The sequence below is a fragment of the Harmonia axyridis genome, chromosome 1, assembly GCF_914767665.1.
Source record: "Harmonia axyridis chromosome 1, icHarAxyr1.1, whole genome shotgun sequence".
Taxonomy (NCBI): domain Eukaryota; kingdom Metazoa; phylum Arthropoda; class Insecta; order Coleoptera; family Coccinellidae; genus Harmonia; species Harmonia axyridis.
Genome location: NC_059501.1, coordinates 4,384,583 through 4,398,363, shown reverse-complemented (window position 1 = coordinate 4,398,363; position 13,781 = coordinate 4,384,583). Strand labels below are relative to the sequence as shown.

Here is a 13,781-nt window from a genome sequence, read left to right as displayed (position 1 = left end):
AACTCGGTGATCTTTAACAGGTTTCTAGGTCAGGGATTTATTCACAAAACCAACTTTCTGTGAAAAAGGCCAACAAGTTCCGACTTTATTTCAAATAAATAAAGTCGAAACTAGTTGGCCTTTTTCACAGAAAGTTGGTTTTGTGAATAAATCCCTGACCTAGAAACCTGTTAAAGATCACCGAATCAATATACATAGGTCTTATCATCATTCATCGTAAGTAACATCAAATAACATGCTCCAAAAATTTTTCATATGAATTCCGATATTAAAACTTTAATTTTTTAGAAAAAAGTAACCGAAAGGATTTCAACGCATTTTTTAATTTTTTTTTTACTGATTTCGACTTGAGGTACCAGGTACATTCGGATCTGGTTCTCTTCCCCTGGAACGACAATGCTTTTCATGACTCTTAAGATCTCTACCGAATCTTTTAACTGGACAGCCTCTATCTTGCCACCTGCATCTGAATTTGTAGTCTTCGTACAATTTTTCCATGAATCTGATTCTCTCTCCGAAAATTGGTTCCGAACAAAGGATGCAAAGATTATCTTCTCTCGACTCGTGACAGATATGACATTTCATATGTCCATTTGGGCACATGTAGTGAGGGGGGTATATGTATCGGAAACATTTGTAGCAGTAATATGTTTTGTGTACTTCCATGTTCAACATCTTCTCTGCAAGAGACATAAGAATGTTAATTTTTTGAAAGAATTCAACAATAAAAAGTAAAGTAATAAAGGGATTTAGAATATTATAATGGATTTAAATTTCAAGCCTTAAATTTTTACCAAGTTTTTCTAGACACGTGGTTATGTATACAGGTTGGTCCAGTTCTTAGTCCAATAATTTTGGCGACAAATAGAAAAACTCTTTTCGTGAAAAAAAGTTCATATAAAGATATATCATAACAAGCTTCGTTTTTGAGATACAGGGTGTTTGAAAAAGTTTTTTAGTTATAACTCTGGTATTAATACATTCATTGTTTTAATTTTTAAGTATTTATTTATTTATTTATTTTGAAAATAATACATCCAACAGGCCGTAAAGCCCAATTACAGGTGTACATAATTAAACTATCTTATAAAATTATACAATAATTATATTGAAGACTAGACAATGTAATATTTGAAAGTATTTAAGCGTCTCCTGCCAAAATTATCCAGTGGCGTAGATATAGGGGGTGCGATGATCTTTTTCCTATTGCAAATCTTCACCACTGTCTTTTTTAGGAGAAAATTATTTCATAGAATAATTTTTGAGATAATCGAGTACAAAGCAAACACTATACACGAAAATCTACAAAAAAGTACAATAATGGGCTTGGTGTTATAATGATTTCAGATGAAATTTGATTGATATTTCAAAAAGGACATTAGTCAGACACTAAAACAATAAAAAAATTGTGAATAGTTTTTATTGTTTGAGTGTCAGATAATTTTTTTTTCTGAAATGTTCAATTAAATGCCATCTGAAAGGATTATAATATCTACCTTACGTCAATTTTTGTACTTTCATTTGGCACGTCAATTTTGTTCTTCAATTTATAACTAATGAGAAAATTTTAAAAATTAATTTTGTAGATTTTTGTGGATACCTAGTGTTTGCTTTGTACTCGATTATCTGAAAAATGGTACATTCAATGAAAACAATTCAGGAGACCTTTTTTTAGTGGAGCTCTGTTGATTTCAGAAATAAAATAGGTAATTTAAAAAAAATAAAAACAGTGGTGAAGATTTTCAATAAGAAAAGGAACATCACGCCCCTATATCTACGCCACTGGATAATTTTGGCAGGAGACAGTTACCTGATTCGAAACATTACATTATCTAGACTTCAATACCTAAAAATCAACACAATGTATTCAATAATAGGAGAGTTATAAGTAAAAAACTGATTTTTTTTTTCAAACTCCCTGTATCTCGAAAACGAAGCTTATTGGATATATGTTTATATGAATTTTTTTTCATAAAAAGAACTGTTTTATCCTACGCCAAAGTTATTTAACTTAAATCTGGACCACCCTGTGAATCAAAAAATACTTTGACTCTGTTTGCTTTATGTTATTGTAATAAAACTCGATTTGGTCTGGGTTGGTTTTTATTTTTTTCGACAATCATATGTACAAATACAATACATAATACATATTTTTTTTTAATTCTTTATCTACACACAATTTAATTTTTTTGTCAACCCTAATGATTCAGTTTAAAAAGGTTCATGGTATTTACAAAACTGTACATCTCATCTTCACAATATAAAATAAAATATAAATTAAGAGTTCGCGAGGTATCTTTTCAAACGTGTCGAAGTTAAAAATTCACTCGTACATTTCCTGAAAATAGTATTTGCAAGTGATATTTGATAAGATTATTTTCATTTAGATCTTTTTTAATATTTTTTTTTATTTTCACTTTTATCATTTTTTTCGTATATTTTGTTTAGTTGGTTTTCTGTCTTCAACACGACTTATCTACAATTTTCATTGTATAAACTTCAATTGTATCTTCTTCCAAAATAGAAGGTCATTCTTTTTCTCCCTCTGTATCTGCAAGTTTCTTGATGTTCTCTAATATGTGACCCCAGAAGTTTTTCTTTGCAACCTCTTCGAAAGTTTTTACAGAGAAAAATCATCTCGTCAAGAATTTTCTCCAAGCTGTACAAACGAGTGTGTCCCACAGAGGCGCTACAGAAGTTGCAGGAATCTACATCAGGGATACAATCGTTGCAGAGGATGTGACCGTTGTTGCATTGACGTAAAGGACTGTACAGGGTTCCACTACAGAAAGGACAAGTCAGTTCTTTCCTTACTGCTGCTTCTAGACTGGGATCCATATCTGATGCACCTGATGACAATTTAAAGCTTGTTTCAGTTGATCAGCTTAATGCAACACAGATAAACACTGCACATTCTACACTCAGTCCCACACTCTGAGTAATAAACATAGATAGAGGGAGCATATGTCATTTTCGGTAAGCAAATTTGTTCCCAACATGAACTATCAAATTTGACATGAAGCGCGCGGAAATGAAAACATATCGGTGTTACGATATTTCACTCAATGCGCGAGTTACTCCACAAAGATCGCACTTCTTATGTCCTACAGTGAATCAACGTTTCATATCAACTCAAAATATATTGAAATAAATACCTAAATTCAGGAAACAAACATCAAACGCGTTGAACGACGTGGAACATTCGATGACACTAGGAGAGCAAAAGTTGCCAATCCTTGATTTCAGAAGGTAGATACAGAGAATAATAAATATTCTGCTAATTATAAATTCGACAATTAGGAAAAATATCGGATTCCAGATATTCAATTTTGCATATTTAATCATGAATCATATCATATATCAGAAAACAAACTTCAAGCGCGCCAAACGACGTGAAACAACCGATGACAATAGGAGAGCAAAAGTTGCCAAACCTTGGATTTCAGCAGGTAGAAAATAATAATTATTCTGCTTATTATATATTCGACAATTGGAAAATATATCGGATTCCGAATATTCAAATTTAATTGAGATTCCCTCAAATGATTATATTTCATTCAATATAATATACATTCATAACGATATAGTAGAATTGTGGATATGGAAATATATAACAATCCGACCATGTTGGGGACATGTAAAATTGCGTATACTCCCTCTATCTATGTTTATTATTCTATGGCCTATATTATGTTAAGAAACTACCGGGGTAACTCTCAGAATTTTGATTTATGTTATTTTGCACCATGTTATATTCATGTCGATTTTTATTCATTAAAATTCAGTGATAGGATTGTACAGCTAGTATAAAATTTATGGGAATTTATTATACAGGGTGTTTCCGTTAGAATAGTAGAAGCAGCGAGAAGATTGAGGGTGAATTTCAGGCGGAAAGTAAAAACTGAAGAAATAAGAAAGATGTCATGTGCTTGTATAAGGAAAGAAAGCAATATATTTTCTACTGATATTCTGAGTTTCATTGCGATAAAAAAATATTTAATTCATCACTTCTCTTTCTTCGCTTCTTCCTCTTTCAAATCAAAATCTGCTGAAACAAAACTAGAGCCTGCATTCCAACGAAAACTCTTTTAGGAAATAAAAAAAGAATTTGGCAAGTTTTTAAAATAATTTTGTCATACATAAATTCATTGTGGAATTCGAAAGTTGGAGGCAAGTTTATATCAGAGATATTTAATATTAGTATTAAAAAATTGGTTAATCTTCTATTTTCTTCATATACAAACTTTCAAATCATACTAATTCTTATTCAACATCTAATACAGAATAGTTTTGCCTTTTTCATTCATATCATATCCTTTTCTGATGTAAAAATTCAAAAATATAAATCAATCTTGTTCAAAGTAGAAAAAATTGATGAAAAATGAAGCAAGGTGAAAATTTTTCTAAAAATCACAAGAGCTCAAATATCTCGGAAAATGTTGATTTTCGGTTATCAATAGATATGACTCAATCGACAGCACATGAGTGATACTAAGACCTCCTTTAAGGTTCACATCGAATTTGGAAACACCCTGTATATGGTTTTCGAAAAAAAAATTCAATTGGATATTTGAATCCAAATCTTTATTTTTGAAGTTTTGTATAATTATTGTTTCTTCTCGATGTACCATGCTCTCATCGAACGTTGGCTATCAAAACTGTATAATTATACAGACCTCAAAAGAAACTTCACAAAGAGTCGAAAGAGATCGAAAAATGAGTACCAATCAACATATTGAATAGGTATTCATTAAATTATCTTAATTTTTGAAAGAAAGAAATGGTACGCCACTGTGATATTTCGAAATAATAATCAGTTTTGAATTGCTCTTTCGCGTCTTTTTGTCGAATGGGGAGCCGTTTCCATACAACAAAAAAATAATTGTTAAAGAAATGAAAAATAGATGTTCAATTTTGTTTGGATGAAATACGAAAATAATCTTGAGAGATTTTTTGTCAAAAATCAAACGAGAAATAAAAAATGATTTTCAGCTAGAAATATTTCAGTGACATACAACTACATCTTGAAACCCACAAATTTTCATTTGAATTTCGGTTTCAGAACAATAAATGAATAGCCAGTTTTCAAGAAGAACTTTAACACCCCGTATGTCGTAATTTTTTCATGCATTAAAATAACATTAGATACTTTATTTGTTTGCGTTGGAATTTTTAGAATTGTAATCTCTATTCTCCTATTGTTTTCGATATTAAATACATTGATCTAGCTCTCGTATTTTGGAAAATAGTTCAAGGTGAGTGGAGAAATCTAATTAATCGATACAAAGATACATTTTTACACCATCAAAAACAAACACTGCAAAAATTGATGTATCTCATATGGTTATTAGGGTATGTTATTAGTAAGTATATTATGTTTCAAACTTCAATTTTGTTATCTGTGATAATAAGCCTTTGGAAAAGTTCCACGAACTAATATTATTCATTCTTGAAAACTACACAACTTAAACGATCGAGGAAAAATGATAAGAATCTTTCAAGAAGCTATCAATATGCCAAAAAAATTAAGCATGAGGGCTGAATATCTTGTAACGGGAGCGAATAAAAAAAAAACGATGATGCGAATATTTATTGACTTTGTTTGTTGTTTGAATTTTATAGAATTCAACAACAACAAAAAAAAGAAAATAAAAATATTCTCTTTGTGACATATTTGATTTCAACAAATATATTCTCATTTTTTGTATTATTTAAAATGAATTCAATTCGAATTGACATGAAGATAAGTGAAATTGCGATTTTTGTTTTTTTCAAAAATCGTTTAAAAAATAAAAAAAAATCGAATAATCTGAAGGAATGGCATTATTAAAAAGAAATTCACCTGAATTTTGCACCCACTTTCTTCTGAACAGGCACGAAATGGGATTTAAGAATTTTCTTCTGATGTCAGGAAATGTACGTGTAAATCAACTCCTCTCAGAAAACGGTATAATCGAATAAATATAAAAACACGAGGCGATATCGAGGACATGTGTGAAATCTCGATGAAGAACGAACAATTCATAATGATTTGAACGAAAAAAAAAATAAATAAAGGTTTAATGAGTCTACTCGATGAAGGATACTCAATATAAAAATTAGAAAATTAACAACTTTGTGTCTATTGTTTCACAATAATATCTCTTTATGATATATCTGGTTAATTTTTGTCTTGGAATCTAATTCCAATTCTAAAAATGACAAAATTAATAATCAACCAGAAGAAACTTCAAAACAACTAAAACTGTACAAATTGAGCAAACGGTTAACAAATGGAATAACTGAATTAACATAAAGGCAGACGTTCGTTTCGGAATACTGGGTGTGCCATTTGAAATAAGGAAGTAGTAGTCTATTTCCGATATATCTGGGAGTTGTAGAAGTCTGAAAATATTTTAGGGAGGAAGATCATTGTCTCAAACCACAAAATGCAAATTTCTAGCTCAAAATTATGATTATTTAATTATTATAATAGGCCATCGCGGTAAATCACCCTGTATAAATCCAGTTAGTAAGCTGTGATGAATAAATTAATTATAAGTTTTAGTTCTTATTTTACCAATCTGTAGCAAATATTCGCCTGGTATTTCTTTGTTTTATTCATTTAAGAAATGATATATAAATTACATTAGAATTGAAATCTAATTCAGATAATTTCCTTTACAATTCTGTGACTACACGAGCAGGTAAGTTATATCGAAAAAATTGATGTTTATTGAAAAAACAATTTAGACAATTCAATTGTAATTTCAAATGGATTGCGCCATCAGAACAATATAAATTTATTTAATTATTGTTAGAAAGTGTTATTTATTATACAAGCGGCTTAGTAAAGGCATTTTGGAGATTATTATTGCAGGGAATGTTGACAAACGCAGCGGAGCGAAACAATCTTATATTGTTGTGTTGTCAGCAAACTGAGCCGAATTGCCACCTTTCAAATAGAGGTACCTAAAACGGTCGCTTCACTGTTTCATCCCTTACGCCGCCACTGTTCATCTGAATATGAACCTGATTCCTTTATTTCTTCGAACGAATAAACCACAGCAAGTGTGAACGCACTTAAGGAGGAAAACAAATATTTTCTTGCCATCTAGATTTTCCTCTATGTCAACCCGACACGTATCTGAGTTTGCCAATAGGGATGATTGAACTTTTGAGGAAGAGTGCATCGGAAGAAAACTAAGAGAATTGTGGGTAGAAGGGCCTTTCATTTCAACATTGTTTCACGAGATATTTGTCGAGGTCAAATATCCCTGGAAAAGGAAAAAATGATATTATCATTCATCGTCCAGAGAAGTACCTCTTCAAAGGATTGTAGTATAATCCTTAATTCAGATTATAACCATAGAGTTATAAACATAGATAGAGGAAGTATACGCAATTTTTACATGTCCCCAACATGGTTAGATTACGTTGTCGGATTGTGATATATTTTCAAATCCACAATTTTACTATATCGTTATGAATGTATATTATATTGAATGAAATATATTTATTAGAGTTATTCCCGATTAAATATGCAAATTTCAATATTTGGAATCCGATATTTTTCCTAACTGTCGAATTTGTAATAAGCCGAATATTTATTATTTTCTGTATCTACCTTCTGAAATCAAGGTTCGGCAACTTTTGCTCTCCTAGTGTCATCGGTTGTTTTACGTCGTTTGGCGCGCTTGAAGTTTGTTTTCTGAATTTCTGATATATTTAGGTTTTTATTTCAATACATTTTGAGTTAATATGAAACTTTGATTCACTGCGACATAAGAAGTGCGTTTTTTGTGGAGAAACTCGCGAATTGAGTGAAATGTCGTATCACTGATATGTTTTCATTTCGGCGCGCTTCATGTCAAATTTGATAATTCATGTTGGGGACAAAATTTGCTGAAAATGACATATGCTCTCTCTATCTATGTTTATTACTCTCAGGTTTATGCCTTGTAAAGGGTGTTTTTTTAGAGCTATAGAACTTTAAATTGCAATAAAACTACGATGGATTATTCGATTGACATGCATTTTATTTATCCGCAAGATAATCTTGTGGCATTACATTTTAAATATGATTTCTGGCATATGACCGCCACGGCTGGCTCGGATGTAGTCCAATCTGGACGTCTAATTTTCGATGACTTTTTCCAACATTTGTGGCCGTATATCGACAATAACACGGCGAATGTTGTTTTCCAAATGGTCAAGGGTTTGTGGCTTATCCGCATAGACCAATGACTTTACATAGCGCCACAGAAAGTGGTCTAGCAGTGTTATATCACAAGATCTTGGAGGTCAATTCACAGGTCCAAAACGTGAAATTAGGCGGTCACCAAACGTGTCTTTCAATAAATCGATTGTGGCACGAACTGTGTGACATCTTGCGCCGTCTTGTTGGAACCACAGCTCCTGGACATCATGGTTATTCAATTCAGGAATGAAAAAGTTAGTAATCATGGCTCTATACCGATCACCATTGACTGTAACGTTCTGGCCATCATCGTTTTTGAAGAAGTACGGACCAATGATTCCACCAGCCCATAAAGCGCACCAAACAGTCAGTTTTTTCTGGATGTAACAGTGTTTCGACATACACTTGAGGATTAGCTTCACTCCAAATGCGGCAGTTTTGTTTGTTGACGTAGCCATTTAACCAGAAGTGCGCTTCATCGCTAAACAAAATAAAATGGACGTAGTGCGCGATACGTATTCCGCACAGAACCATTATTTTCGAAATAAAATTGAACTATTTGCAAGCGTTGTTCAGGCGTGAGTCTATTCATGATGAATTGCCAAACCAAACTGAGAATAAATCACTTGACAGCTTTTAAATCGGTCGACATCTTGAACAGTAATGCCAACTCAAAGTTATATACCTCGAAAAAAAACACCCGTTACAAAACTTTAGTTACTTATTCAACTTTTGTTGAGTAGTATATTCGATTGTGTTGCAACCGAATTGTTGGGTTTCCGTTTCAATCAATCAATTAATTGAATTGATAACCAGCATGGGATTCTCATGCAATCCTTAATTGTGCAGTAATCGCTCAATTTAGGTACTCGAACTCTACCGATGTGCACGGGACCAGTAATGCCAACTGCGTGATAGAATTTTTTTTCCCTATGCGAAATTCCCTATCACATCAATGAATTCTTATCCATCCAGACTTTTACCGTTATAACAACAATATTATCAATTGAGTATTGCCATTTCGTATACAGGACCTGTTGAGATTGTTTCACTTGAGGACTTGAATAGGACGAGATAAAGTTTTAGATAAGAATGTAAACATACAAACATTGAAGATCAAGGTCAAAATCGGACGTCGATATTTATGTGAAGTTTCTAGTTCAAACTTGGAGATTAGAAAATCAAGAGTGATAAACAAAAGGAACTGGCCAAGCTTTTGAGTGCTCATTAATTAATTCTCAAATTTCATAATTGCAGACTATAGAACTGCATATTATGTTTTTCCAATGAAAGAGTTTATTTTGATAATTTTGAGAATTTTTTTATTATACACTCTTATTTTGAGATCGTTGGTCTTAACATGAATTGATGGGATGGTCAGGTATTAGAGCGTTTTTTGAGAGAATATTTTAAATCTGTTCTCACAGGATCTTCCTTACAAAGGAGGTACAAAGGAAAATAAGAGATTTCGTGAGAATTAAAAAAAAAAGAATTCCATAAATATGGCCTTGCGAACGCTTTATTTTCAAGATATATAGGGTGTTTTTTTTCGAGGTATATTACTTTAAGTTGGCATTACTGTCCAAGATGGCGACCAATTTAACAGCTGTTAAGTGATTTATTCTCACTTTGGTTTGGCAATTCATGATGAATAGACTCACGCCTGAACAATGCTTGCAAATAGTGCAATTTTATTTCGAAAATAATGGTTCTGTGCGGAATACGTATCGCGCACTACGTCCATTAGCGATGGAGCGCACTTCTGGTTGAATGGTTACGTCAACAAACAAAACTGCCGCATTTGGAGTGAAGCTAATCCTCAATTGTATGTCGAAACACCGTTACATCCAGAAAAACTGACTGTTTGGTGCGCTTTATGGGCTGGTGGAATCATTGGTCCGTACTTCTTCAAAAACGATGATGGCCAGAACGTTACAGTCAATGGTGATCGGTATAGAGCCATGATTACTAACTTTTTCATTCCTGAATTGAACAACCATGATGTCCAGGAGCTGTGGTTCCAACAAGACGGCGCAACATGTCACACAGCTCGTGCCACAATCGATTTATTGATAGACACGTTTGATGACCGCCTAATTTCACGTTTTGGACCTGTGAATTGGCCTCCAAGATCATGTGATTCAACACTGCTAGACAGCTTTCTGTGACGCTATGTAAAGTCATTGGTCTATGCGGATAAGCCACAAACCCTTGACCATTTGGAAGACAACATTCGCCGTGTTATTGCCGATATACGGCCACAAATGTTGGAAAAAGTCATCGAAAATTGGACGTCCAGATTGGACTACATCCGAGCCAGCTGTGGCGGTCATATGCCAGAAATCATATTTAAAATGTAATGCCACAAGATTATCTTGCGGATAAATAAAATTCATGTCAATCGAATAATCCATCGTTGTTTTATTGCAATTTATAGTTCTATAGCTATAAAAAAAAACACCCTTTACTAACTGACAATGAAACTGCAACACCCAGAAGGAGCTGTCTGAATTAAAATTTTTTTTTGGAAAACATTTATAGTAGGTATAGCAAGGGCTTTTGATTTAAGTTCAGTGCCTTCCCTTTTTTTGTAGCATCTAGCAGAACACCTCCAAAATTTCAGCTAGCAAGTGTAAAAGATGTTGCTCAATGGGTATGACGAAATTACTCCAATTTTATGCATCATAGTACATTCTTACCGTTTTCTTGAAATCGATATGTGCGAAAAAAAACTTATAATCTCATCTGCCAGAAAACCTGTTATATAGTATGTAGTTTATTTTTAGATGAATTGCAAACAGCGAAATGTTTAATTTCAGCATCTTGAGAATCCACGTATGAAACTGACCTAACCTCATAATTTCATTCGGGTTTTTGACTGTACAATTTTTCCTGAAGATGTTTTTCGTGAAGTGTTTCTCATTTTTTGTTATCTTCAAGCTTGTTATCCTGGTGAGTGTTATTGTTTGTGAACAATTGGGTTCAATAACTACATGGATATAATAGTGATTAAAAGGGTGATCCAATGTAGAAGAGTATTTTGATGGTTATAAATTATGACAGGAATAATATTTTAACAATTTGAGAACAAACAGAAACTCCTCAGACAAAAGTGAAACAAGAACAAAATATAATGCAATCAGGGTTTGTATATTAGGTGTTTTTCAGGAAGGAATAATATTTCCAATAAAAGTTCAAAATAACTACAATTTTTTTGATTAAATTGAATGTAAATTGAAAATGGTTAGAACTAAAGATAAATTGTTCAGTACTTTCTTGAGTCTAATTTCAATTTTGCGAATCCAAAGCCTAAATCATGCTATTCAATTCGTAGGAAGGTAATGAAGTTTTTATTATGTTTTCCTTATTCTCAGGTTTTACAATGAAATTGATTTTTAGTTTATTATTTTCAAGAATGAACTTTTCGAATAATTCCAAAAAATCAAACCTTTCATTGATTTTCTCTCTACAACTCATGCAAACTCTTGCTCTTTAAAATTGTTGACTTTCTTCATTCCTAAGCCACAAGGCATAATTAAATTTCTGAATGATTTGTATGTTTGTCAAATTATCATAATTGACAAGTGATAACCAAAAATCAACAGTTTACGAGATATTCGAGTTCTTGTGATTATTAAAAGAAGAACCTTACTCTATTTCTCGTCAATTTTTCTACTTGACCAATTTTGATTATAATTTTGGATTACTTTCGTGGCCAGCGAGAAGTCTGGATCTAACACCGTTAGAATAGATGAAGCACGGAGAAGATTGAAAGTAAATTAGAGGCGGAAAGTAACAATTGAAGAAATAAGAAAGTAGGCACGTGCTTGTATGAGGAAAGTGGAGGTTATTTCAAACATAATTGATGAATACATTTTCTACTGAAATTTCGAGTTTAATTGAAATAAAAAATACTTCCCTTTTTTCGCTTCTTTCCCCTCTAAAATCAAAATCTGCTGAAACAAAACTAGTGCCTGAATTCTAACGAAAACTTTTTTAGGAATTAGAGAAGGAATTTGGCAAGTTTTTGAAATAATTTGGTCATACATAAATTGTGGAATTCGCAAGTTGTAAACAAATTTATATTAAAAATTCACTTTTCTTGTCTTCATAAACCAACTTTCAAATCATACTAATTCTCATGCAACATCTATCATATCCTTTTCTGATGAATATAATTCAAAATTAAAATCAAACTTGGTCAACGTAGAAAAAATTGACGATATATGAAGTAAGGTGAGGAATTTTCTGAAAAAACCCAAAAACCTAAATATCTCGGAAACTATTGATTTTTGGTTATCAATAAATATGGCTCAATCGACAGCAAATGAGTGATACTAACACCTCCTTCAAGGTACACGTTTGATTCGGAAAAAGAAGATCTATGGATATAATGTAAGGTTATCATGTTGGATCAAATTGGATAATTATATTTTTGTTGTGTTTATTACTGTCATGAGAAGGTTTATACAACAACATATTTTCGAAAAAATCGCAAAAAATTTCCTTTTTCCTTCGACCGAGCGAACAACCATAGAGTAAAATTTGACACTTCGAAGGATGTATTTTGGGTTGCCTGAAAGAACGTGCGAAGCCGGGGTGGGCAGCTAGTTTTCAATAACCTCCCTGTATACTCTACTTTTTCTCAACTAAATATAATACTTTTCAACAAATTCATTTAATTTGCAGACAGTACAATGTACCAGGAACTGCGCTGAAGAAAACGGCCTAGACAACGACGTATTCCAAAAACTACACGATAAAACCTACATGAACCCATCCCCAGCTGAACTGTGCGCCCTTAAATGCATGTACGAAAAGGGTGAAACATTGGACAGCGAGGGATACTCGACCACAAAGTTCCAAGGGGCCATAGATGGCAGTCGGAAACTGTCAGACGCACAGAAAGAGGAATTCAAACAATGCGTTGTCCAAGCCACACCTGTAAAGAAGTGTAACGATGTAGCAGCGTTCACACACTGTATTTTCAAATATTTGATGAGCTGAAAAGAAGGGTTTCGAATGTATTTTATGTGTATTTTTTTATATAGCTGCATTTACCATTTATTACTTTTTATTGTCTAACACGCGTATTTTTTTTATCATTTCTTGTGATATTAAATGTTCGACTGACGAATTTTCGAATGGCTAGGTTCATTCTTTTACGGGCGAATAAATACTGAATGGTATATTGTCTTTTAAATTGGAATTTGATTTTGTAGAACTTTTGACTAAAAATAAATAAAGGAAAGATATATGGCCTTTGGGTAGAGAAAAAAACCACTGCAAAATTTTTGTAATGATTTTCAATTTTCCAGAGGCTTTAAGTAATCAGGGTATTCCTAAATTGGAGGTACAAAAGAAAATGGGAGTTTTCTTGTATAATTTATGAGAAAGTCCTATAAACAAACGCTTTGTTCCCGAGACAAAGGGTATTTCTTGCAGTATTACTTTTTTTTTCGATGATCATACCAGTTTATCGAATCTTTATTAATCTTATCCACAGATTGAGAAAATAAGTACCGAAACTTATAATTAATTCATTCATCACAGCCATAGAGTATCAAACAAAAATAGAGGGAGTATATGCAATTTTAAGATG

General features: G+C 32.5%; 1 protein-coding gene and 1 long non-coding RNA gene across 2 annotated transcripts; one reads left to right on the top strand and one right to left on the bottom strand.

Moving 5' to 3' along the window:
* Positions 1-2,085: 2,085 nt before the first annotated feature.
* Positions 2,086-6,166, bottom strand: LOC123687111. Its single transcript, XR_006748860.1, has 2 exons — positions 5,843-6,166; positions 2,086-2,849 (listed from the first exon to the last, which is right to left on the bottom strand). It is a non-coding gene; the product is annotated as an uncharacterized LOC123687111 (long non-coding RNA).
* Positions 6,167-10,877: 4,711 nt separating this feature from the next.
* LOC123687095 lies at positions 10,878-13,444 on the top strand. The gene is made up of 2 exons (XM_045627017.1): positions 10,878-11,131; positions 12,869-13,444. Exons 1-2 carry the CDS (start codon positions 11,078-11,080, stop codon positions 13,184-13,186), a joined length of 372 nt encoding a protein of 123 aa, XP_045482973.1. The 5' UTR covers positions 10,878-11,077; the 3' UTR covers positions 13,187-13,444.
* The last annotated feature ends 337 nt before the right edge of the window (positions 13,445-13,781 follow it).

What these genes read in the sequence shown, in the direction of transcription:
- LOC123687095 (XM_045627017.1), top strand. Translation starts at nt 11,078, where the DNA reads ATGTTTTTCGTGAAGTGTTTCTCATTTTTTGTTATCTTCAAGCTTGTT. An exon ending in TCTTCAAGCTTGTTATCCTG is followed by an intron (nt 11,132 to 12,868) that starts GTGAGTGTTATT and finishes TTTAATTTGCAG; the next exon opens with ACAGTACAATGTACCAGGAA.